Source organism: Ornithorhynchus anatinus, chromosome 21, assembly GCF_004115215.2.
Source record: "Ornithorhynchus anatinus isolate Pmale09 chromosome 21, mOrnAna1.pri.v4, whole genome shotgun sequence".
Taxonomy (NCBI): Eukaryota; Metazoa; Chordata; class Mammalia; order Monotremata; family Ornithorhynchidae; genus Ornithorhynchus; species Ornithorhynchus anatinus.
This window is the reverse complement of record NC_041748.1, coordinates 21,687,699-21,713,497: the sequence shown is the minus strand read 5'-3', so window position 1 is coordinate 21,713,497 and position 25,799 is coordinate 21,687,699. Positions and strand designations below refer to the sequence as shown.

At 61.2% G+C, this 25,799-nt stretch overlaps 2 protein-coding genes across 2 annotated transcripts; one reads left to right on the top strand and one right to left on the bottom strand.

Moving 5' to 3' along the window:
• Positions 1–210: 210 nt before the first annotated feature.
• Positions 211–13,121, bottom strand: SF3A1 (splicing factor 3a subunit 1). The gene is made up of 16 exons (XM_029049426.1): positions 12,943–13,121; positions 6,569–6,687; positions 6,216–6,438; positions 5,646–5,903; positions 5,200–5,274; positions 4,674–4,824; positions 4,305–4,498; positions 3,928–4,045; positions 3,641–3,826; positions 3,051–3,172; positions 2,697–2,939; positions 2,093–2,300; positions 1,660–1,814; positions 1,236–1,337; positions 1,047–1,118; positions 211–812 (listed from the first exon to the last, which is right to left on the bottom strand). The coding sequence occupies exons 1-16, from the start codon at positions 13,003–13,005 to the stop codon at positions 711–713; spliced, it is 2,391 nt and encodes a 796-aa protein (XP_028905259.1). The 5' UTR covers positions 13,006–13,121; the 3' UTR covers positions 211–710.
• CCDC157 (coiled-coil domain containing 157) lies at positions 13,004–25,799 on the top strand. Its single transcript, XM_039910080.1, has 12 exons — positions 13,004–13,033; positions 13,182–13,291; positions 15,122–15,415; positions 16,243–16,417; positions 18,802–19,420; positions 20,275–20,352; positions 21,829–22,019; positions 23,103–23,279; positions 23,433–23,601; positions 24,340–24,479; positions 25,187–25,275; positions 25,537–25,799. Exons 1-12 carry the CDS (start codon positions 13,004–13,006, stop codon positions 25,796–25,798), a joined length of 2,334 nt encoding a protein of 777 aa, XP_039766014.1. The 3' UTR covers position 25,799.

Sequence of the window (25,799 nt, the reverse complement as noted above, 5' to 3'; positions counted from 1 at the left end):
CCCACGAGCTCGCCGTCCAGCCCACCCGCTTCGTTCCTCTAACGCCCACCTTCTGACACAACCCCCGACTTGCGAAGCGACCCCTGGCTCCCTGCCCCCTCGCATCCCAAGACCGCCGCCGCCGGCCCCGGCGCCCGAGCCAGGCCTCCTCCGTGGCCCAGTCCGGCGTCACCGAACGTCGGTCTCGGGCAAGCCACCACGGGGAACGGCTCCTATTCGCTCAACTTTATTTGAAATCCAGGATAGCACGCGGGAGAGGCGGGGGTGGGATTTTAAGCGGATCGAAGGGGTGAAGGAGGATCTGGGGAGGGGGCGGCTCTCTGTTGAGGGAGGGAGGAACCTAAGCCAAACAGCTTCCGCCGGCCTCGGACCCAAGGACTGCTCTCCGGTGGGAGAGGGGTTGGAAGCCCTTCCGAGCCCCCTCCCGCGGGCGGCAGGCCGAAGGGAAGCCGACCCCGGCTGGGGGCGGGCGGCCGGCCCGGCTTCGGAAAGCTTGAGGAGGGGTCCGGTCACCCCGGAACGGCGAGCGGCGGCCACCGGGCCGGCAGGCCCGGAGACGGCGTGGCCGAGAGCCCGCCCCGCGCCGGGAGGGATGGGCCGCGGCCGCGTCCCCGGCGGAGAGCTCCCGCCCCTTCCCGCCCGCCCCGGGGGTCCCGTCTGCGGGGGGGCTCGCCGGAAACGGAAGGGAGTGGCGGCCGGGCTGCCCGGCTCTACTTCTTCCTGCCGCCTCTCTCCTTGAGGGCCAGGTGGATGACGGCGCCGTTGGCCATGTTGTAGTAGGCCAGGGAGTTGGAATCCTTGATGAAGATGCCCTGCGAGTAAGGGGCGAAAGGGGGGGGGTCGGCACGGTGGGTCCGGAGCTCCCGCTCCGTACCTCGCCCGGTGCAAGATACCGGGGGCGGGTTCGCTGCCCACGACGGGGCGGACGGGGCGCCCCGAGCGCAAGGCCCGGGGCGGTCTGGGCCCGTGGCCGAGGACCGGAGCCCCCCACGGCTCCGGGCTCCAGATCTCGGGGCGGGGGACGTCGTGCCCACCGGACGCCTCACCTCGTACTGCAGCTTCTGCTTCCCGGCCGGCATGCCCGTGGCCTCGTGGATCTTCACCTTGATGACGGAGACCTGCGGGGCAGAGACCGGAGGGCGGTCCGGGGTCGGGCGGACCTGGCCGACGGCCCGGGGGCGGCCCCGAGGACGGGAGGGGGCGGGATAAGGGGAGGGCCGGCTGCGGGCACTCACCTGGTCCGGGAGCGGGAGGGTGAAGACCAGCGCCTGGCCGTTCAGCTTCCACTCGGTCTTGTCCTGCATGTTGGGGACCTGGACCTTGATGGTGACGGGGCCCTGGGGATGAGAGGACGGGTCAGAGCGGGCCACGGTCACCCGGTCCGGCCCCAGGAGGTGGGCCGCCGCCCGGGTCCTCCACCTCCTCCTCCAGGACACTTCTGGTCTCCGACTAGCGGGTCCGGTAGGGCACAGGCTCTTCCCCGACCGTCCCGTCCCCACACGGCCCCTTCCGGCGCCGCCCCAAACGCCAGTGCGAGGGACCGGCTTGAGCAGGAGTCGTCTTCCCCAGGGGCAGCAGCCGACCCGGATTCCGCCCGCCCTGTCTCTCTCCCGGCCCAGGGCCGGGGGGGTTTGTCGTCCAGGGGAGGGGGCCGCCCACCTTGTTCCTGCGGAGAAACTCCTCCTCTGGCATCAGGCTGTCCTCCGTCTTGAGCTTCTTGGACGCCGGCTCGTCCTCGAGGGGAGGCGGAGGGTGGACGGGAGCCATGGGGGTCGGTGCCGGGACCGGGGCCACGGGTGGGGCGGGGACGAACGCTGGCATATAGAGGGTGAGAGAGAGACAGTGAGCCTCCCCCGGGGGCAGGGGACACGAGGTGCCCGCCCCAGGTTCCGCGCCTCCGGTCCAGGCCAGCCAGCTCGGCTCAAACCTCCCCGACGGAGACCATCCGGACGGCCTCCTTTGCCCGCTCGCTGGTCGCCGAGGCGCGGGGAGGCACGGGCTCGGAGGGGCTCCGCACGCTTCACCGGTGGGTTCACCTCCCGGGCCCGGGCAACCCCTCACCCCCCCGCCCCCAACCCGGCCGATCGCTGACCTGTGGGGACGATCATAGGGGGCGGACGGGGCGCCATGATGGGCGGGGCGGAGGGCGGCATGGGCACCACGTTGATGCGGGGCGCGTGGATGATGGGCGGCATGGGGGCGATGACCGAGCCCGGGGGCAGGCGGACCACCGACGCCATCGGGGGCCGGGGCATGACGGGCACCGCAGACACCACCGTGGTGCGGACTGGGGGGGGCATCTGCCGGGGGGGGGGGGGGGGGACGGCGTGTCAGCTCATCCCACCTCCCCGCAGAGGGACCACCCGCCCGCCCGCCCGAGGGCTCCAGCACCCAAGCGATCGATTCCATTCCCGAGCTGCGGGCAGGGAGACCGGGCCCCGGGGAAGCCCGACCGTACCAGCTCTCCACCTCGGGCACCGCAGAACCGGGCCCGCTTCTCTCAGCAGGGATAGATCCCCGCGGCCCCCCTCCCGACGGCGAGAGAGAACCAAAGCGTCCCCGGCCGAGACTCGGCGGCCAAGACCCCGTGCCCGTCCCTGATCCGCCCCCAACGGCCCCGCCGAAGGGAGGGCTCGGAGCCGGGGGAATCCCTCGGGCCCACAGGCCGAGGCGGAGCGTCCCCCACCCGGGCTCACCGCGGGGGGACGGGGCACGGAGGTGATGGGGGGCGCCGAGGTGGGGATGTTGGGGGCGGACGAAGGCGGAGGCGGCTGGGGGATCTCGTTGGGCTTGCTGGGCCCGATCTTCTCCTTGCTGTCGTCCTCGGGCACGAGCCCCTTGGCTTTGTGGATGGCTTCGATCTGCTCCTGGAGCGTGATGTTGGCCTGGGCGGCCTGCTGGGTGCGGGCCATGCTGCCCGAGTGGCCGTCCCAGGTCACCTGGGGAGAGGGAGCAAGGCCGGCCGCTCACCGCTCCGCCCGCGTCGGGGGTCGGTCCCCGGGGCCGCCGGGGCGGGTGGGGGGAAGAGACCCGGCCGGCTCGGACCGTACCTTCTCCTCAGGCTTCTGGATCTCCTCCTCGCCGATCTTCTTGCCGATGGCCGTCTCCTCCACACCGAAGATGTCGGTACGGCGCTCGGCCAGCTGCTTCAGGCTGCTTTCGATATCCAGACCTGGGGAGGGGGGCGGGGCGGGAGAGGGAGCTAAGCACAGGCGGGGGGGGGGGGGGGGCGGCGGCCCACGGCTCCCGCTGACCCCCGGCGGGGAGCCCGAGCCCCCCTCGACCCCACCCACCACGCCTCGGCCTGGATCGCTCTAGTTCTGGGCCAGGCGGGAGGGCGACCTGACCGAGGCCTGGCGGGGCTCCTGACTCTACATCTCCCCTCTAGACCGGAAGCTCACGGTGGGCAAGGAACACGTCTATCGATTCTGTTACACTAGACTCTCCCAAGTGCTCCAACGGTGTTCTGCACACACGAGGGCCCGGTAAGATCTCCGAGGGAGGGGGAGGGATGCCTTCATTCGGCACTTGCCACGTGCCAGGCGCCGGGGTGGTGGGCCCGGGCCCGCTACCTCTCTTTCCCCGCACTGGAGAAGGGAGGCCGTGGGGGGCGGGAACAAGGGGCGGGAACGGGGCGGACCTGGGGCGTAGACCTCGTCGTCGCTCTGCTTCTCGCGGATGGAGCGGTCGCGCTGCTCCAGCCAGCGGGGATCCAGCAGCCCGATGCGCATGTGCTCCTGCATCTTGCTGGCGGGGATCTTCTCCCCGGTGATGGGGGACACCAGGTACTCGTCCGGGGCCGGGGCCGGGGGCAGGGGCTTGGACGCTGAGGGGAAAGAAGAGGAAGGGGAGGAGAGAGACGGCGTCGGCGAGGAGGGGCCCGCCGGGGCCCGGGGAGGGACCCGCCGCACCTCGGGGGCCGCCCACCTTTGGGATCGTAGTCTTTCCGGACGATGACCTGGTCCGGCGTCGGGGGCAGGGGCGGAGGCATGGGGGTCTCGGGGGGCGGGGGGATCTTCTGCCCCTCGTCTTCGTCGTCCGAGCCCTGAAAGGCGAGCGGGAGCCTTGTTGGGGCGGGGCGGGGCGGGCCGAGCCTCGGCGGCCTCCGCTCCTCATGGCGAGCGGGAAGTCCGACGGGGGCGGGTCGCGGACACTGGGCCCCGGGAGGCTCGGCCTGGCTCGGGGGGGGAGGCCGAGTAGGCGGACCCGGGCGCCCGGCCTTTCATTCCTTCATTCAATCGTATTTATCGAGCGCTCACTGCGGGCAGGGCCCTGGACTAAGCGCTTCCCCGCCTCATCCTTACCTCATCCATGTCCTGCACTTGGGTGTCCTGATCCAGCTGGGACGGCGCCTCTTCCGCCTTCTCCGGCTTCTCGTCCTCGTCGTCCGACTCCACCTCCATCTCCACCTCCTCGCTCTCCCCGAACTTCTCGTAGCGCTCCTGGATGAGGATGCGGGCTCCCAGCTCCTCGGGGGTGGTGGGCGGGGGGAAGTTTCCTGCACGGAAGCGGGTGCTCCGTCAGCACTGGCGATGGGCGGGCCGCGCGCCCCCTCCCCCAGCGGCGGCTCGGGGGTCTCGGGGAGCGGCGGGACAAGCCCGCCCGGGGAGGGGGTGGGGGGCCGAGGGGCCTCTTGCCGGTCCCCTGGCTCCCACCCTCCCATCCCACCCCACCTTGCTCGCTGGGCTGGAAGTCCACCGTCTCCACCACCACGAAATCGTGCCAGTCGATCTGGGCGTAGGCCACCCGCTCCTTCTCCTTCTCCTCTTCCTCCTTCTTCCGCTCACGTTCCTGGAACTTGGCCCACTCCACGCGGTAGCACACCTGCGTGCCGGATCGGGGGGACGGGAGGAGAGGGACGAGGTGGAACGGGATCGCCCCTTCCTTCCTGAAGTGGGGCGCCCTCGGCCACCCAATGGGGCGACAGATGGGCGTCCGGCTGGGCTACGCCACTGACCCCAGGGACTCCCGAACTCGGCGTGGAGCCCGGCCCACTTGCCTAGCCCCGACGCGGTGGCCCGGCCCAGTCCCGCTCGACATCACGAGTCCCTCGGATCGGGCGTGATGGCCGCTCGGGGCCCGGCGCCTGGACAGAATCCGGACCCATGGGTGAGGCCCCCGGGGACGCCATGCTCCGGGCGCCTGCCGTCCCCTGGCCTCCCTGCTCCCCACACCGGAAGCCAACGGCTTGAGGCTCACCTGATCCAGGACCTCACGGGGGTTCTCGGCCTCCTTCTTCAGCTTGACGAACAGTCCTTTGGGGGGGATGAGGATCTGCAAGGCAGAGGGGTCCGGATGAGGGCCGGTGCAGGGGAGGTACACGGGACGGACCGGCCACCGGCCTTCCGGGCCCGCGGCCGTCTGACTTGAGAGCTGGGGCCGTGGCCTCTCCCGACCCGTCTCCCCTGCTGCAAGAACGCCGGGGCGGCGGGCACCTACGATCCCTTTCCCTCCGGCTCCAGGTCGAGTGGGAAAAAGCCACCCGGGGCCAAGAGAAACAAGGCCGGCCGGTCCCGGCGGGGGCCGACGGGAGGGGGGAGAAGAGTCGGGACGGTGTGCCCGAGCTTGCTAGGGAGGGGTCGGGGAAGAGGCGTCTTTCCCCCCACCTCCCCACCCCCTTCCCGACGCCAGCCGCGCCCGGGTACCTTGGTGTACTGTTCCACCAGCTTGGTGAAGTAGTTGAAGAGGCTGTGCTGGGGGCGGAGGAAGTCGAACTGGTAGTTGCGCTGCTCCTTCTGCATCAGCTGGGTCAGGAACTGGCGCCCGTTGCGGGCCACGAACTGCGCGGTCAGCTTGACCACGTCCAGGTCGAAGGCCGAGATGGAGGGCGGGTCGGCGATGAACTCGAACTCGGGGGGGGGCTCTTTGGGGACCACGGCCTCCTGGGTGACCTGGGCCTGGACCTAAGGCCCGGGCGGGGAGACGGACACGGTGACGTGGTCGGGGGGAGGGACGGGGATCCCGGGGAGCCCCCGGGAGCGACACTAGCCGAGAGAGAGAGGAACAGGAACTGAAGGCAAGGTGTGGGGGGAGGGAGGTCAGAGGGGGGTCGCAGAGCAAATCCCCCAACCCCGCCCTCCACAAGGACCCCAAAACGAAGCCCGGGTCTGGGGTCCTGGCCCCGCTCCGGGCTCGGCTGTGAAATCAGCCGGTGGCCACGCAACCGGGGCCGACCCCTTCTCCCGCCCTCCCTCGAGCCGGGGCGGGGAACCCACCTTCTGCGGGAGCTGCTGCTGCGTGGCCTGCGTCTGGGCCTGCTGCTGCTGCTGCTGCATGACCTTGGGGATGGCGGCGGAGGGCTCCTGGGCCTTGCCCTCCTTGAACTCGCCCACCTTGTGCCGGTAATAGGCATGGTAGGGGTCATTGGGGTTCAGGAAATTGAACTTGGGGTTGTTGATCTCGTTCTGGCGGATCCGCGCCTCGAACTCCGGGCCGTTCCTGGACCGGGAGGGAAGCGGGGAGCGAGGCGTGAGCCCCGAGCTGAACACTGATCTAGCACACCGCTCAGGGCGCGTAGTACCATCTTAAAACAGAACGGCGAGCCAACTGTTTGACCGCCGTGCGTCACCTGGCTACGAAGCTGGCGGTCTTGTCGACGATGTTCCTGACCTCGGGAGGAGGATAAATGATTCCCACCACGGGCTTGGAAGGCGTCGATTCCTCCTTGGCGGCTTCTTCTTCCGTGGGCTAGAAGGGCAACCAGAGAGGGGCTGAGGGGGCTCGGGATGTTTCTCCTGGCCGGAAACAGGCTGAGGGACAGAGAGCCATCAGCAGACCCCTGCCGAACGGCCCTATTAAAGCCAATCCCCTCGGCGGCTTCCCCGCGACCCCGGCAACGGGACGTTTGGATCGCCCCGGGGAGGCTGCCCACCGCTGGTCCCGGAACGTCGGATGGGAGCGTCCGGTTCGACCGCGGGGCACCACCAGTCGGGTGAGGGCACGGGAGGGCCGGGCACGAGGTTCGGGGTCCCCTTCAAACCCAACCAACTGCCTCGCGGGACCCGCTGGAAGCCCCTGGAGGGCTGGGCCGGTGAGCGTGGGTGACTCGGGGCGGCCCAACGCCACGGCCGAGAAACAATTCAGCAGCTCCTGACCTCGCCGCACTGACGTCCCTATCCTTACACTCTACCCTTCCTCCACCTGTCACCGGTTTTTAATGCCAGTCGGAAGACTGTCAGCTCGCTGCGGGCAGGGAACGTGCTCTACTAGCTCCATTATACTGTCCCAGGCGCTCAGTACGGTGCTCTGGGCGGAGTAAGAGCTCAATAGACACCACTGATTCACGTCCCGCTGACAGTGGGCCATCCCTGCCTTACCTTCAAAAAAAGACCCCAGCCTCCCCCATAGGTGAATTTCGCCTTGGGCAGTAGCGACTGGATTTATTAATCACTTACTGGGTGCAGAACACTGTAATCAGCACTGAGGAAAAAAAATACAGCGCTGGGAATTAGGCAGGGTCCCCTGCTTCTTAGGGGGAGGTGTCAAATGGTGTGTCCAAGTGGAAAGGTCAACTCTAGCCACTGGATACACCCCCAGGTCTGTAAGCTACGTGAGGGCAGGGACGGCACCTACCGGCTCTATTGTACTGTACTTTAAGCAGCAGCAGGGCCTGCTGGAAAAAGCATGGGCCCGGGGGGTTAGAGGATCTGGGTTCTAATCCCGGCTTTGCCGCTCTCCTGCCGTGTGACCCTGGGCGAGTCACACTTATTTTCTCTTCCCTCGTCTGCCAAATGGGAAGTCAACACCTTTTTTTTTTTTAGTTGATTAGGCACTGTACTGAGCACTGGGGTAGAAACCAGCTAATTAGGTTGGACACAGTCCTTGTCCCACTTGGGGCTCGCAGTCTCACTCCCCGTTTTCCAGATGAGGTGCCTGAAGCCCGGAGAAGTGAAGTGACTTGCCCAAGGTCACCCAGCAGACAAGTGGTGGAGCCGGGATTAGAACCCAGGTCCGTCTGACTCTCAGGCCGGGGCTTTATTCTAGTTCTAGCCGCGGCCGCGTTACTTCTTCCTCCCGCATAGACTGTGAGCCCGGTGTGGGACCCGATTATCTCGTATCTACCCCAGACCTCAGTACAGTGCCCCAAACACAGTAAGTGCTTAACAAATACCACAATCATTATATCTGCACGTATAAGGGGAATATGTGGTTATGATAAGCAGCGAAGCAACGTGACGTAGTGGAAAGAGCCCGGGCTTGGGAGTCAGAGGTGGTGGGTTCTAATCCCGGCTCCGCCATCTGTCAGCTGTGTGACTTTGGGCAAGTCACTTTGGTTCTCTGGGCCTCAGTTACCTCATCTGTCAAATGGGGATTACGACTGTGAGCCCCACGAGGGACAATCTGATCACCTCGTATAATAATGTTGGTACGTGTTACATACTTACTATGTGCCAAGCACTGTTCTAAGCGCTGGGGTAGATACAAGGTCATAAGCCCGTCACTGGGCAGGGACTGTCTCTATCTTTGCCGAATTGTACATTCCAAGCGCTTAGTACAGTGCTCTGCACATAGTAAGCGCTCAATAAATACTATTGAAGGAATGAATGAATCAGGTGGTCCCGCATAGGGCTCACAATCTTCATCCCCATTTTACAGATGAGGTAACTGAGGCACAGAGAAGTTAAACGACTTGCCCAAGGTCGCATATCCCAGCGCTTAGAACAGTGCTCGGCACATTGTCGTATAAGGCACGTGCAGTCTAATACTAATATCCCTAATTTTCCCTTAAGTAACCACACTGGGATAGTCAAGTGCCTGAATTTACTCACCCCTCTCTGGGCCCTACTGCTTTTTTCTAGTCGCACCCCTTCTTGGGAGATGGGAGGATGCTGAGCAGCCGAAGCCCAAACGGGAAGACGTGAGGAGGACGGGGGTTCTAAATTGTCTCTTATCTGTTGCCGAATTGAACATTCCAAGCGCTTAGTACGGTGCTCGGCACATAGTCAGTGCTCAATAAAGACGACTGAATGAATCCCGCCTCCCCCACTCGTCTACTTCGCTGCTGACCTCTCACCCACATCCTGGAACATCCTCCCTCTTCATATCTGACGATCACTCTCCTCCACTCAAAGCTTTATGTTGAAGGCCCATCTCCTCCAAGGAGCCTTCCCTGCTTAAACCCTCCTTTCCTCTTCTCCCACTCCTGTGTCGCGCGGTCTTGCCCCCTTTATTCATCACCCCCGTCCCTTCCAGCCCCACTGCACTTATATCCGTATGTGTCATTTTGTTTATTCATATTAATATCTCTCCCCTCTACACTGTAAGCTCGCCGCGGGCAGGAAATGTGTCTGTTTTACCATCCTCTCCCAAGCTCGGCACACTGTATGCGCTCAATAAACACAATTAGCTGACTTTACTTCTCTGGGCTTCGGTTCCCTCATCTGTAAAATGGGGATAGAGTCTGTGGGTCCCATGGAGACATGGACTATGGCCGTCTGGACTAGATTGTATCTAACCAAGCTGAGTACCGTGCCTGGCACCGGGTGAGCGCTTAAAAGATAGCTTTAAAAAAACCCCACAAAAGGCTAGTTTCCTAGCAAGCGCTCAATAAATACCACTGATTGATGGATTGACTGAGTGTTCCCTCCGCCCATTCCTACCTGACCTTGTCGTCTCCCACACAGCAGCACAGCCTAATGGAAAGAGCCCGGGCCTCGAAGTCAAAGGACCTGGGTTCCGATCCCACCTCTGCCACTTGTCTGCTGTGTAGCTTTCGACAAACCGCTTTCCTTCTTTGGGCCTCATCTGTAAAATGGGGGTTCAACCTCCTCCCTCCCTAGCCGGTGAGCCCCATGCAAGACAGGGACAGAGATTGGGTCCAACCTGATTATCTTCTAACTACTCCAGCGCTTAGAAACAGTCTGTACTTTGCTGCCCTGAATATCTTTCTATAGAAATGCTCTGGGCACGTCACTCCCCTCCTCATAAATCTCCCGTCCGCACATTCCGCTCCTCTGCCGCCGCTCACCTCCTCACTGGGCTTCCAGCTCGCCTGGTCCGGCCAACGACCGCCGGCCCACCTCCCACGTCTGGCCCGGAACCCCCTCCCTCCTCAAACCCACCAAACAATGACTCTTCCACCCCTTCCAAGCCCTACTGAGCGCTCACCTCCTCCAGGGGGCCTTCCCAGACTAAGCCCCCCTTTTCAACTCCCCCTCCCCATCGCCCCGACTCCCACCTTCTGCTCTACCCCCCACCCCACGGCAGCCGTGTACGTCTCTACGTGTCTTTAATTCTACTTATTTATATTAAGGCCTGTTTACTTGATGTCTGTGCCCCCCCCTTCTACACTGTGAGCCCGTAGTGGGCAGGAACTCTCTCTCTCTATTGCTGAATTGTACTTTCCAAGAGCTTAGTAGAGTGCTCTGCACACAGTCAGCGCCGATCAGAAAAACGGCATGGCCTAGTGGATGAAGCTCGGGTCTGGGAGTCAGAGAGTCACGTGTTCTGATCTCCGTTCCGTCACCGCTCTGTGACCTTGGCCAAGTCACTTCACATTTCTGTGCCTAAATTACCTCATCTGTAAAATGGGGATGGAGACTGTTCATGTGGGACAGGGACTGTGGCCAACCTGATTGGCCTGTATGCACCCCAGCGCTTAGAACGGTGCCTGGCACACAATAACAATAATAACAATAATAATTATGGTACTTGTTAAGGGCTTACTACATGCCAAGCACTGTCCTAAGCGCTGGGGTAGATACAGGGTAATCAGGTTGTCCCACGTAGGGCTCACAGTCTTAATCCACATTTTAAGGACGAGGTAACTGAGGCACGGAAGAGTGAAGCGGCTTCCTTAAGGTCACACGGCACACAAGTGGCGGAGCCGGGATTAGATAAACAGAGAAGTAGCGTGGTTTGCTGGAAAAAGCCCCGATTTGGGACTCGGCGGTCGTGGGTTCTAATCCTAGCTGCGCCACTTATCATCTGTGTGACTCTGGGCGAGTCACTTCACTTCTCTGTGCCTCAGTGACCTCATCTGTAAAATGGGGATTAAGAATGTGAGCCCCATGTGGGACAACCTGATTAACTTGTTCACCCCAGCACTTAGAACAGTGCTTTGCACATAATAAGCACTTAACAAATGCCATCATTATTATTTATTATTATTTACAAGAAGCAGTGTGGTTCAGGGGAAAGAGCCCGGGCTTGGGAGTCAGAAGACGTGGGTTCTAATCCTGGATCCGCCACTTGTCAGCTGTGTGACCTTGGGCGAGTCACTTAACTTCTCTGGGCCTCGGTTACCTCATCGGGAAAATGGGGATGAAGCCTGTGAGCCCCGCGTGGGACAACTTGATGACCTCATATCTCCCCCAGCGCTTAGAACAGTGCTCGGCACATAGTAAGCGCTTAAGAAACACCTTAATTATTACGGTTATTATTATGTGGGACAGGGCCTGTGTCCAACCTGTTTAATTGGTATCTCCCAAGGCGCTTACAACAGTGTTTGGCAGATAGTGAGTGCTTAACAAACACCTCAATTATTATTATTATTATTATTATTATTATTATTATTAAGTGGGACAGGGACAGTGTCCTAACGGATTAACTGGTATCTCCCCCAGCGCTGAAAACAGTGCTTGGCCCATAGTAAAGGCCTAACAAATACCTCAATTATTATGGATTTTATTATGTGGGACAGGGCCTGTGTCCGACCTGATTAAATGGTAACACCCCCAGCGCTTACAGCAGTGCTTGGCACATAATAAGTGCTTAAGAAACACCTCAATTATGACTGTCATTATTATGTGGGATAGGGTCTTTGTCCAACCTGATTAATTGGTATCTCCCAAGGCGCTTACAAGAGTGGTTGGCACATAGTGAGTGCTTAACACAAGAGTGGTTGGCACATAGTGAGTGCTTAACACCTTAATTATTATTAAGTGAGACAGGGACGGCGTCCAAACGGATTAACTGGAATCTCCCCCAGTGCTTAAAACAGTGCTTGGCACATAGTAAGGGCCTAACAAATACCTCAATTATTATGAATATTATGTGGGACAGGGGCTGTGTCCAACCTGATCAACCGGCATCTCCCCAGCGCTTAAAACAGTGCTTGGTGCATAGTGAGCACTTAAAAAACACCTCAACTATTACTGTTATTATGTGGGGCAGGGCCTGTGTCCAACCTGATTAACTGGTATCTCCCAAGACGCTTAGAACAGTGCTTGGCACATAGTGAGCGCTTAACAAACACCTCCATTATTATTAAGTGGGATAGGGACTGTGTCCAAACGGATTAACTGGTATCTCCCCCAGCGTTTAAAACAGTGCTTGGCACATAGTAAGGGCCTAATAAATACCTCAATTATTATGGATATTATCATGTGGGACAGGGCCTGTGCCCAAACTGATCAAATGGTAACTCCCCCAGCGCTTATTAAGCACATAATAAGTGCTTAAGAAACTCCTCAATTAATAATGTTATAACGTTGGTATTTGTTAAGCGCTTACTATGTGGCGAGCACTGTTCTAAGCGCTGGGGGAGACACAGGGTCATCGGGTTGTCCCACGTGGGGCTCCCAGTCTTCATCCCCATTTGACAGATGAGGTAACTGGGGCCCAGCGAAGTGAAGTGACCTGCCCACAGTCACACAGCTAAGTGGCAGAGCTGGGATTCGAACTCATGACCTCTGACTCCAAAGCCCGTGCTCTTTCCACTGAGCCATACTGTCATTATTCTGTGGGACAGGGCCTGCGTCCAACCTGATTAACGGATATCTCCCTCAGCGTTTGGAACAGTGTTTGGCACACAGCGAGGGCTTAACAAACACCTCAATTATTATTAAATGGGCCAGGGACTGCGTCCAAGCCGATTAACTGGTATCTCCCCCAGCGCTTAGCGCAGCGCTGGGCTCGTCGCAAGGGCCTAACGAATCCCCTTCTTCCTATCGCTATCATTACCGGAACCCAGGTCGGCGGCGGCCCCCCCTTCCCCGCTACCTGCTTGGGCTCGGTGGGCGCGGGCGGCGGCGGGGGCACCGCCTGCACCGGGCCGGCCGGCATGACGGCGACGGAGGCGGCGATGGCGGCGGTTGGGGGAGGACGGGCTGAGGAGAACGGGCTGAGGAGAACGGAAGGCCGCGGCGCTCACAAGATGGCGGCGGCGGGGAGGGCGGCGCGGCTTCAGGGGGGGGAAGAACTTCCGGGTCAAGGGTCTTCACTTCCGGTCGGCGCCTCAGGCGGGAGGGGAGGGGGGGGAGACGCCGTTGCCACGGAAACGGCCGCGGCGTCCTCGCGCCTTCTCCTCAGCGCCGGACGGGACCGGTTGGGACCGGTTGGGGCCGGGAAGGTGAGAGGAGGCGGTGGCGGCGATGGCGGTTCCCTCACCTCCCTCCCTCATCTCCTTCACCTCCCTCCCCGAAACCGGAAGTCCAAACTCTGGGAGGCGGTGCGGTCCAGTGGGTAGAGCTTGGGCCTGGCTTCATTCATTCATTCATTCACTCACTCATTCGTTCATTCATTCACGCACTTTCACTAATTCATTCATTCACTCTCATTCATTCATTCATTCACTCATTCGTTCGCTCATTCATGCATTCACTCATTCATGCATTCACTCATTCACGCATTTTCGCTCATTCATTCATTCACTCACTCATTCACTCGCTCATTCATTCATTCACGCACTTTCACTCATTCATTCATTCTCTCTCATTCATTCATTCATTCGCTCATTCATGCATTCACTCATTCACGCATTTTCGCTCATTCATTCATTCACGCATTCACTCATTGACACATTTTCACTCATTCATTCATTCACTCATTCACTCACTCATTCATTCGCTCGCTCACTCATTCATTCATTCATTCAATAGTATTTATTGAGCGCTTACTATGTGCAGAACACTGTACTAAGCGCTTGGAATGGACAAATCGGTAACAGATACAGTCCCTGCCCTCTGACGGGCTCACGGTCTAATCGGGGGAGACGGACAAACGAGAACAGTAGCAGTAAATAGAATCGAGGGGATGAACATCTCATGAAAACAATAGCGAATAAATAGAATTAAGGCGATGTACATTTCACGTAAGCGCTCAATAAATACCATTGAAAGAATGAGTAATAATTAATAATGTTGGTATTTGTTAAGCGCTTACTATGTGCCGAGCACTGTTCTAAGCGCTGGGGTAGACATAGGGGAATCAGGTCGTCCCACGTGGGGCTCACAGTGTTAATCCCCATTTTACAGATGAGGGAACTGAGGCACCGAGAAGTGAAGTGACTCGCCCACAGTCACACAGCCGACAAGTGGCAGAGCTGGGATTCGAACTCACGAGCCCTGACTCCAAAGCCCGTGCTCTTTCCACCGAGCCACGCTGCTTCTCAAATTATATTTGTTAAGCACTTAACAGACTAGTGGGTTAGGTACCAGAACTATTCTTGACTTCCTATTAGCCAAACGTACAGTCTAGAGGGGGAGACGGATAGGAATAGACTGTTTATTGTTGTAGTGTCCTCTCCCAAGCGCTTAGTACAGTGTTCTGCACAGAGTAAGCACTCAATAAATACGACTGAAAGAATAGGATGTCATTTGCATGTGCAGGTTGGGACTTACCTCCGCGTCCCCACCCCATTATTTTTCTTCATTATTGATACTGGGGATATTATAATAATAATAATAATAACGTTGGTATTTGTTAAGCGCTTACTATGTACAGAGCGCTGTTCTAAGCGCTGGGGTAGACACAGGGGAATCAGGTTGTCCCACGTGGGGCTCACAGTCTTAATCCCCATTTTCCAGATGAGGTCACTGAGGCACAGAGAAGTGAAGTGACTCGCCCACAGTCACCCAGCTGACAAGTGGCAGAGCTGGGATTCGAACTCATGACCTCCGACTCCAAAGCCCGGGCTCTTTCCACTGAGCCACGCTGCTTCACGTGGCTTCTGATATTATGGATATCAGACACATTCCCCGCCCATAGCGAGCTGAGAGTCTGGACGGGGAGACGGACATGAATAGAAATAAATAAATGAGAGAGATGGACGTAAGCGGCGCGGGGCCGGGAGGGGAGATGAATAAAGGGAGCAAGTCGGGGCGACGCAGGAGGGAGTGGGAGAAGAGGAAAGGAGGGGGGCTGATGAGGGATCCCTATTTTTCCCTCCCCGTCCCCGCAGGAGGCCGGGGACCGTGGCCACTCCGGTCGGCGAGCCGGTGGGGAGGACGGGCCAGCCGTCCAGAGCCCCGGCCTGCATGGACGGCCTGCGGCAGGACCTGACGGACCTTCAGGGGGCCGTGCTGGACGTCTTCTCCAGGGCCGGGGTCGTGCGCCGCCCGTCCTGGAAGTTCCCCGACCGGCTGTCCTGCGACCTGGACCTGGTGGCCCTGCTGGACCGCTACGACCACGTGGACGGCGACCCCGAGTTCTCCCAGCTGGCCCACGTCGTCCTCCTGGAGCTGGTGATCGACAGGTAGGTCGGGCGGGCAGTCCGACGTACGGAGCGCTTACCGCGGGCGGGGCACTGGGCTAAGCGCTTGGGAGAGGACACGGTGGCAATAATAGTAATAATAATAATGACGGTATGGGTCAAGCGTTTACTCTGTGCCAGACACTGTTCTAAGCGCGGAGTGAAGTGCAGGGTGATCCACGGGGGGGGGGGGGGGGTCTCACAGTCTGAATCCCCATTTTACGGATGAGGGAACTGAGGCGCAGAGAAGTTAAGTGGCTCGCCCGGGGTCACACAGCAGTCAAATGATAATAATAATAATGTCGGGATCTGTTAAGCGCTTACTGTGTGCAGCAGAGCACTGTTCTAAGCGCCGGGGCAGATACAGGGTCATCGGTTTGTCCCACGTGAGGCTCACAGATAATCCCCATTTTACAGATGAGGTAACTGAGGCACAGAGAAGTGAAGTGACTTGCCCACGGTCTCACAGCTGACAAGTGGCAGAGCTGGGAGTCGAACCCATGACCTCTGATTCCGAAGCCCACGCGATCCACCTCAGCGTTTGGAACAGTGCTTGGCACAACATTATTATTATGGTCTGTGGGATATGGGGAGGGCGGGCGTTCCGGGCCAGAGGCAGGATGTGGGCGAGAGGTCAGAGTCGAGATAGAGAGAGAGAAGTGAAGTGATTTGCCCCCGCTCACAGAGCGGACAAGCCCAGAGGGCTCAGTCTCCGGGCTCCCCACAGACCCCAAGCGCGCCTTGGTTTCCCCGGCAAGGTCGGACACCCCCCGACCGGCCTCCTGTCTGCCCGTCTCCCCCCCGGTCTGTCCCCCACCGACTCCCAACAGGCTGCTGCTACTCCTCCAGAGCTTCTCGAACTACACGGACGGTCTCACCGGCCGCCGCCGGACCGGACCCCCGGGTCGCCCCGAAGGGCCCCGCACGTCCCTCGGCCTCGCCGCCCTCCGGGCCTGGAACGGCCTGCTGAGCCTGGGAGCCCTCGGCCAGCGGACGGTCACCCAGGTAGGCCCCGTGCCGAGCCCCCGCCCCGACCGCTAACTCAGGCGGACGGTCGTCGATCGTATTTATCGAGCGGGGCACTGGACTAAGGGCTCGGGAGAGGATCATAGAACAATATAACAGTCGGGCAGTCGATCGTATTTATTGACTGCTTACCCTGTGCGGAGCACCGGATTAAATGCTTGGGAGAGGATAGTACAACTGTCAGTCAGTCGATCAAGCTCATTGAGCGCTTACTGTGTGCACAGCACTGGACTCAGCGATTGGAAGAGGATAACAGAACAATCTAACAGTCAGGCGATCGAATTTACTGAGCATTTACTGTGGGCAGAGCACTGGATTAATGGCTTGGGAGAGGATAACAGAACAATTCCAGTAGACAGTAGAAGAGGCGGTAGACGTAGTCTCTGCCCACAGTGAGCTCACAATCGAGACGGACATGAATAGAAATGAATTGATTAGAGATATGAACGTAAGTGGTGTGGGGCTGGGACGGGGGATGGATACAGGGAGCAAGTCAGGGGGACGCAGAAGGGAGAAAGGAGGGCTTAGTCGGGGAAGGCCTCTTGGAGGAGATGCGCCTTCAATAAGGCCTTGAATGGGAGGAGAGTCAGAGAGGCGGAGGGAGGGCATTCCCGGCCGGAGGCGGGACGTGGGCAAAAGGCTGGTGGTGAGATAGACGAGACGGAGGCCCTGTGACAAGGGTGACATCAGGGGAACAAAGTAGGAGAGCAGGGAGGGGAAGGAGGAGGGGGCGAGGTGACTGAGGGCTTTAAAGCCATTCTGTTGGATGCGGAGGTGGATGGGCAACCCCTGGACTACTGACCGGCGGCCCGGTCCCCACTGGGAGCGCAGAGCCCGACCCCGCGAGCGGCCGGGTGGCCCCGGCACGGAGGCCCCGCGGAGCGCCAGCCCGCTTGGAGCGAGGGCTCAGGCACAGAGAAGCTAAGACTTGGTTGTCCCGTTCCTCGCCTACAAAGAGCTTACGGTCTAGCTGGGGGAAAGACAAGGTAACAAATGACAGACAGCAGGCGGAGAGGATTTGGATGTGAACATCAAGTTTTGAGGCCGAGGCGGGATGAGTATCGAAGTGCTTAAGGGGAATCGATCGATGTTTTGCTTTTCTTTAAAATGGGATTTGTCAAGTGACTTCACTTCTCTGTGCCTCAGTTGCCTCATCTGTAAAATGGAGATTGAGACTGTGAGCCCCACGTGGGACAGGGACCGTGTCCAAACCGATTTGTCGTATCCATCCCAGTGCTTAGTACAGTGCCTGGCAAGTAGTAAGTGCTTGACAAATATCATTATTATTATTTATTAGGTGCTTACCACGTGCTAAGCTCTGGAGTAGATACCAGATCATCGGGACAGATAGAGCCTCCGGCCCACAAAGGGCTCACCGCCTTAGAGGTGGGGGTAGGCAGGGATCCCATCCCCATTTTCCAGATGAGGACGCTAGAGTCCCAGAGAGGAGTAGCCACTTGCCCCAGGCGGCCCAGCAGGCTGGGGAGGGGTGGTTCAGAGCCGGAACTAGAAGCTGCGTCCGTAAGCGCAACGTGGACGGGGAACGTGACTGTTAATTCTGTTGGACTGTCCTCTCCCAACCACCTAGTCCAGTGCTCTGCACGTAGTAAGTGCTCAATAAATACCACGGAATGACATCTTTATTACCCTATTTATTTTGTTAATGAGGTGTACATCCCCTTGATTCTATTTATTGCTATCGTTTTTGTCTGTCTCCCCCGACTAGACCGTGAGCCCGTCAGTGGGCAGGGAATGTCTCTGTTTGTCGCCCAATTGTACATTCCAAGCGCTTAGTACAGTGCTCTGCACATAGGAAGCGCTCAATAAATACGATCGAATGAATTTTGAGTGGATAACTCTGAGAAAGAAAGGTCCCGACCTGGGGCAGCCCAGATCCAGGATTACAACTCAGAGGACCCAGGCTGGTATTCATCGATCACCGACTGCGTGCAGAGCACTGTACTAAGCGTTTGGATGGGGAAGGGGCCAAGTGGGACTGGCTCAGGTGACACCCCCCCCCCCCCCCGTCTCGTTGAAGCAGTGTGGCTTAGTGGCTAGAGCCCGGGCCTGGGAGTCAGAAAGGACCTGGGTTCTAATCCCGGCCCCGCCACTCATCTGCTGTGTGACCTCGGGCAAGTAACTCACTTCTCTGGGCCTCAGTTCCGGCATCTGGAAAATGGGGATGGAGACTGCGAGCCCCATGCGGGACAGGGACTGGGTCCAACCCGATGAGCTTGCATCTACCCCAGCGCTTAGAACAGTGCTTGACACAGAGTAAGCGCTTAACAAATGCCAGCGTGACTGTTCTTATTCCGGTCACATCCCCACTCCCCGCAACCTTCTGCTCTCTTCCTTTGTCCTAGTCGGGAAGTCAGGAAGACCTCCCCTCCCTGGAGCCTCCGCCAGGGAGCCCGGCGGCCGGGACCCGCCCCCCGAAGAGCCCCCCGCCCGGAGCCCCCGAGCCGGGCTCGGCCCCGGGCCGGACCCCCCCGCCGCCGACCCGTGCGGCCCACTCCCAGACCGTGGAGACGTCCCTGGTGCCCTGCTCCGCCTGCGCCCGGGTCCAGAGCAGCCTCCTGGACGCCGGCCACGCCATCGCCGGCCTCTGCCTCAGCCAGAACCTCCCGTCCTCCCTGGACGCCTTCCAGCGGGCGCTGGACCGGGCCGGCGGCCCCCGGCCCCTGGCGGCCGCCGACCTGGGCTACTGGGCCTCGGAGCAGGGCAAGGATCTGGCCCGCCTGGAGAAGCACCTGCGGGCCCTGGGGGAGCTGGTGGGCCCGCTCAGGGCGCGGCTCGCCGAGGCCGAGGGCGGGAAGGAGGCGCTGGAGGCCCGGGCGCGCGAGCTAGAGGCTGCGCTGCGACGCGGCCAGGAGGAGCGGGAAAGGCTCAGGGCGGAGGCCGAGCGGGAGCTGGAGGACAAGGTCGGCGAGAGCCAGCGGGCCGTGGCCACCCTGCAGAGGGACAAGGAGCGCCTGCAGGCCGGTAAGGCAGCTTTCCGTCCGTCCGTCCGTCTACCCGTCCGTCAGTAATAAAAATCACGGTATTTGTTAAGCGCTCACTATGGCGCCAAGCACCGTTCTAAGCGCTGGACTAGATACAAGGTCATCAGGTGGTCCCACGTGGGGCTCACCGTCTTCATCCCCATTTGACAGATGAGGGAACTGAGGCCCGGAGAAGCGAAGTACCTTGCCCGAGACCTCACAGCAGACAAGTGGTGGAGGCAGAATGAGAACCCATGACCTTCTGACTCCCAGGCCCACGCTCTCTCCACGAGGCATGCAGCTAATCTAATAATGATGGAATGTGTTAAGTGCTTCCTATCTGCCCAGCACTGTTCTAAGTAATCAGGTTGCCCCACATCGGGCTCACGTCGTAATCCCCATTTTCCAGATGAGGTCACTGAGGCCCAGAGAAGTGAAGTGACCTGCCCCAGACAAGTGGAGGAGCCGGCATTAGAACCCAGGTCCTCTGACTCCCGGGCCCGGGCTCTGTCCACTAGGAACCGCTGCATCGCCGCCTTGGTGGGACACTCTCCCCGCGGCTGCCGGGGAGCAGACGACCTGCCCTTAACCCCCGGCCCCGGGCCCCGCCGGGCAATACCGATGGCACTCACACCAGTTAGACGCTTACCATGTGCCAGGGAGCGTACTGAGCACCGGCATAGGTACCACATAATCAAGTTGGACACAATCCCCGGCCCACGTGGGACCCCCGGTTTAAGTGGGAGGGAGGGGGGGATGAATCCCCACTTTCCAGATGAGGAGACCGAGGCCCCGGAGAAGCGAAGTGACTTGCCCAGGGCCGCACGGCAGACGAGGACGTTTTCAATGACTTAGAAGCAGCCATGCTGGAGCGGAGGTTGTCGGCCCTGACGGAGGAGATGGAGGAGCACCAAGCCCTCAAGCAGGACCTGGGTAAGATCCGTCCCCGGTCTGTCTCGGTCGGTCGTATTTATTGAGCGCGCAGAGCACTGTACTGAGCGCTCGGGAGAATACGACAGAACAATAAACAGACACATTCCCCGCCCACAATTAACTTAAAATCTAGGAAGGCGGGGAATGTGTCTGTTTATTGTTATTTCTCAGTCTCCCCATCTATCTTTCAATCAGGCGGTCGGTGTCATCGGGCGCAGAGCACTGTGCTAAGCACTTGGGAGACTTCACTATTCACTCGGTCGTATTTATTAAGGCGCTTACTGTGCGCAGAGCATTGTACTAAGCGGTTGGGAAAGCACAATACAACAATAAAAGTGACAATCCCTGCCCACGACGAGCTCACAGAGACTGTATTAGGAGCTAAGAAACTCGCTCCCCGCCCTCCTGGAGCCTACAGTCTCCCAAGCGTTCAGTACAGTGGCCTTCACACAGTAAGCGCTCAATAAATACGACCGACTGACACCACCGTCCTCAGAATCACTCAGTTCCCTCAAAGACAGTTATCCAGTACCTTACCATGGGCAGAGCACCGTACTACGCGTTGGGGAGAGTCCAATACGATAGAGCCGGAAGTGGCGGAGCCCCCGCCGGGGGGTGGGCACAAACTCGCCCTCTCCTCACTAACCTGCGGACGGCGGTCCGTCCACCCGCCGCGGAGGGAAGGACCGGCGAGGGGCCGGCTCGGGGGACCTGCCATCATCCCCGGGGGCCCCTCCTGTCACTAAGCCCCCGCTGTCCCTGGGTCTCGCCCGTCACCGGGCCCCTGCCGCCCCTGAGCAGCAGCATGGCGTGGTGGTTAGAGCCCGGGCCTGGGAGTCAGGTCATGGCCCTGCCACTTGTCTGCTGGGTGGCCCCGGGCACCTCACTTTTACTTCTCTGGGCCTCAGTTACCTCTTCTGAAAAATGGGGATTGAGACCGCGAGCCCCCCATGGGAAAGGAACTGCGTCCAACCGATTTCCTTGTATCATTATTATTATAATGGCATTTGTTAAGCCTTTACTATGTGCCAAGCACTGTTCTAAGCCCTGATGGGGATACAAGGTAATCAGGTCGTCCCACATGGGGCTCACAGTCTTAATCCCCATTTTGCAGATGAGGTGACTGAGGTACAGAGAAGTCAGGTGACTCGCCCAGGGTCACACAGCTGACAGGCGGTGGAGCCGGGATAAGAACCCATGACCTCGGACTCCCAAGCCCGGGCTCTAGGAGCGTACCCTGTACCTGCCCCAGCGCTTAGTGCGGTGTCTGGCACGTAGTTAGCGCTTAACAAATCCCGTAATGATTGTTATTATTATTACTGGGTCCCCGCCATCACTGGGCCTTTCCCGTCACGACCGGGGCTCTCCCGACACCGGGCCCCGGCCGTCACCGGGTTTCCCTCCCGAGCCTGAGGCCCTCGGGAGCTCATCCTTCGGGGACCACCGTCACAAACGCACACCCGCCCCCGGCTCCAGAGGCGACACGGCGGCGGCTGCAGCGGGAGGCGGACGCCGGCGGGGAGGCCCGGGCCCGGGTCAGCCGGCTGGAGGACCAGGTGCAGCTGCTGAGCGGGAAGCTGGACGGCGCCCGCCAGAGGCTCGACCGGGCCGGCACCGAGCTGGACAAGGAGAAGGCCAGAGTGGAGAGCGTGGCCCGCCACCGGGAGGTGAGCCCGGCCCGCCCCGATGGAGACCGGCTCCGCTCCTTCCCCGCCACCGACCTCGGGTCGGAGCCCAACGGAACTTCTCCGGGCCTCAGTTCCCTCATCTGTAAAACGACCGCGAGCCCCATGTGGGACCGTGACTGTGATCAACCTGATTATAATAATAATGTTGGTATTTGTGAAGCGCTTACTATGTGCAGAGCACCGTGCTAAGCGCTGGGGGAGATACAGGGTCATCGGGTCGTCCCACGTGAGGCTCACGGCCAATCCCCATTTTACAGATGAGGTAACCGAGGCACAGAGAAGTGAAGCGACTCGCCCACGGTCACACAGCTGACGAGTGGCGGAGCCGGGAGTCGAACCCATGACCTCTGACTCCGAAGCCCAGGCTCTTTCCACCGAGCCACGCTGCTTTTTATCTGCCCCAGCACTTGGTTCAGTGCCTGGCGCCTAGTAACCAATTAAAAAACACCATAAAAAACCCCAAAAGCCAAAAAAATTCCAGCCTGTAGGCTCAGTGATGCTCTTTTTTTTTTTAAATGGTATTTGTTAAGTGCTTGCTACGTGGAAGACGCTGTTCTGAGCACTGGGGTAGGTTCAAAGTGATCAGGTTGGACGCAGTCTTCATCCCCGTTTTACAGATGAGGGAACCGAGGCCCAAAGGAGCGAGATGACTTGCCCAAGGTCACACAGTATTGAGTGGAATTAGAACCCACAACCTTCTGAGTCCCAGGCCCGGGCCCTGCCCACTAGGCCACGCTGCTTCCTTCTTCCTTCCTCCCTTTCCCTCTCCCATTCCCTTCCTCTCTTCTCGCTATGTTCGTTGGGACGTTAATTTCTTCATTTGGTCATTCATCCTGTCGGTCATTCCTTCATTCGGTGGTATTTACCGAGCGCCCGTCGCCCGCCCAGCACGGGACACTGGGGAAGAACACAGAAAAGTCCAGTCCAGACGCGTGCCGGACGAACCCCCAGAGCCCCGCTTGAGAAACGCCGTCCCCTCCGAACGGGCACGGCCTCGGGGGCCCCGGTCGGGTCCACCTCCCCTCCCTCGAGCCCCGCTCTCCGTCCCCCCGCGCCCGGCAGGCTCTGCAGGCCAAGCACAGGAACCTGACGCAGCAGCTGAGCGGCGTGGCCCAGGAGCGGGAGGAGCTGCGGGCCAGCCTGGGGGCGGCCGAGGATGCCCGCCGGCGGCTGGAGGGGCAGCTGCCCGCCCTGGAGGCCGAGAGGGGACAGCTGCAGCGCCGGCTGGCCGCTCAGCAGGTAGGCGGGACCCCGGACGGACCGCCCCTCGCGACGCCGGCCTCGGGTGGGGGTAGGCCCCGGCTCCGGGGGCGAGACGGGGGACGGACCCCAGGTCCCGGTTCCCGCCCCCGGTCCAGATCTGCGTCTCCCGGGCCTCACCGTCTCCCGCAGGAGCTGCTGCGGAGCCTGCGGCGGGAGAACCAGAGGCTGGAAGGGTCGGCTCAGGATTCCCGGCTGACCGTCTCCGAGCTGGAGGGGCTGGTCCGGCAGCTGAGGGAGCGGGAGCGGCTGCTGGTGGCCTTCCCTGCCCTCCACGTCCCGCCGGAGGCGCGGTGGGAGAGTAAGCGGAGGGAAGGGGCAGGGAAGACGGGGCCCGCGCTCCTCCGCCCCCACTCCCTCGCCGCCGGCCCCTCCGACACCCTGTTTCTCCCCCCCCCCCCCCCGGCCCGCTCTCAGGTCGCCGAGGGCGGGGATCGGGCCCGCTAACCCCGTCACACTCTCGCGACCACTGCGTCCGGTGGACTGGGAACTCCCCGAGGGCGGGGGCTGGTTCTGCTCACTCTGTTGGAGTCTCCCGAGCAGCAGCGTGGCCTCATGGCTAGAGCCCGGGCCTGGGTGTCGGAAGGACCTGGGTTCTAATCCCAACTCCGCCTGCCGCGTGACCTTAATGCAGATCGCTTCACTTCCCCGGGCCTCAGTTCCCTCATCTGTAAAACGGGGACGAAGAACGTGAGCCCCACGTGGGACGGGGACTGTGTCCAACCCTGGTTAGCTTGTATCCAGCCCCATACCTACAGGCACACAGTAAGGGCGTAACGAATACCGTTAAAAAAGAACACCCTGGTTATCTTGTATCTACCCCAGTGCTTAACACAGTGCCTGGCACGTAGTAAGCGCCTAACACATACCGTCAAAAAAAGAGCCCCGGAATGACCAGGTGGCCCGATTCCGCACGGACCCTCCCCGAAGGGGGCAGCCGGAACCCCGAGGGAGCCAGATCTTCGGGTTGGGGGGCGGTCGGCACCAGACAACACACCGTCCCTCCTCGTGCGTCCCCCCGCCCCGGGCGTCCCCGCAGGTTCCGGGGACGTGGCCGAAGACATGGAACGCCAGCTGCGGGCCAACAATGTCCGCCTGCACGTCCTGGAGGAGGAGAACCGCCGGCTCCGGGCCTCGCTGGCCAAGGTGAAGGAGGGGGCCCAACAAGGGACGCTCCGGGTGAGTGGCCCCCCCGCGAGCCCGCAGCCGGCCCGCCCCGGCGGCTCCCTCCTTCCTTCGGCCGGCCAGCCCGACCCCTCCCGCCGAGGCGATGACTAAGGGGTGGGACCCGGGGGGGGGGCCCGGAAGGCGTCGTGGCCGTCCCCCGGGTCACCCCCGGGGCCGGCGCGGCCCCGGCCCAGGCAGGTCCGCGATCCCCAAGGCCCCGCTGGTCCTCGGGGGTCCCCTGGACCCCCTACTGGGTCCGGCTGCCAGAGCCCTCACCCGCTTCGTCCCCGCGACTGGAGGTGCCCCGTCCGACCCCGCCTGGGCCAGGAACGTCCCAGGCCGGGGTCCGGAAGCCAGCCGCTTGTCAAGCCCCCCGGGGAGATGCCGTGGAAACCCCGGGCTGCCCCCGTCCCGAACGGCCACGGGATTGAGCCGGGTCTACAGGGAGGGGAGACCCCTCTGAGATCCAGGGAGGAGGCTGCACGCCGCCCCCTCTCCGCTGCCTACAGCGGGAAGTGGGGTCGTCGCTGTATCGTCCTCTCCCAAGTGCTCAGTACAGTGCTCTGCACACAGGAAGCGCTCATAAATACGACAACGAACGAACGCATCTCACCTCGGCCCCCCTCCCCTGCCGCCGGGGCGTGGGAAAAGAAACCGGAGATGGGGAGAGCCAGCTGGGGTCCTGATTCCGCTCGCTCCGGTTGTCCTGTCTCCCCCAGATGATCCCACCAACCCGACTCTGGTCTCAGCCCCCCGGGACAGCCCCGGCCCCGGAACGTGCGGCCGGTTCTCCGAGCGCCTCCTCGGGGTGAGCCCCCCACCCCCGCCCCGCCCCAGGAGGGTCCCTGAAGTGGGGACGCCCCCCTCCCCGTCCCGGGATCCTCCCCGGGCGAGGAGAGTCCCCTGGAGGGAGGGCGACCCCATGGTGAGCTGTGAGCGTGTCCCTCTGCCCTGTCCTGAGACCGTCCCCAGGGCGAGAACGTCCCTGGGGTGCGTGTGGCGTGGGTGGGGGGGGCGGGAGGAAGGGGGGGGGGTCCTGCTCGTAATCTCGCCTCCGCTCCCCTCCTAGCCACGCGGCCGCATCCGGTGGCCACGCCGGCCAAGAGCGCTCGGGACCCCCCGGCCCTCCGCGTGGCGAAGGAAGATGGGGGCGCCCCGCCGATGAGGACGGGACCCCGCCCCTCCCCCCAAGCGGCCCGCTCATCCCCCCGCGCCCCGCGGGCCTCGTGACCCTGCCGGCCGCCAGCCCCGTGAGCGCGCTGGCCAGACTGAGGGGCGCGGGGCCGAGGAGGGGCCGGGCCCGGTCCGCCCCCGGGCAACGGCGCAAGTAGA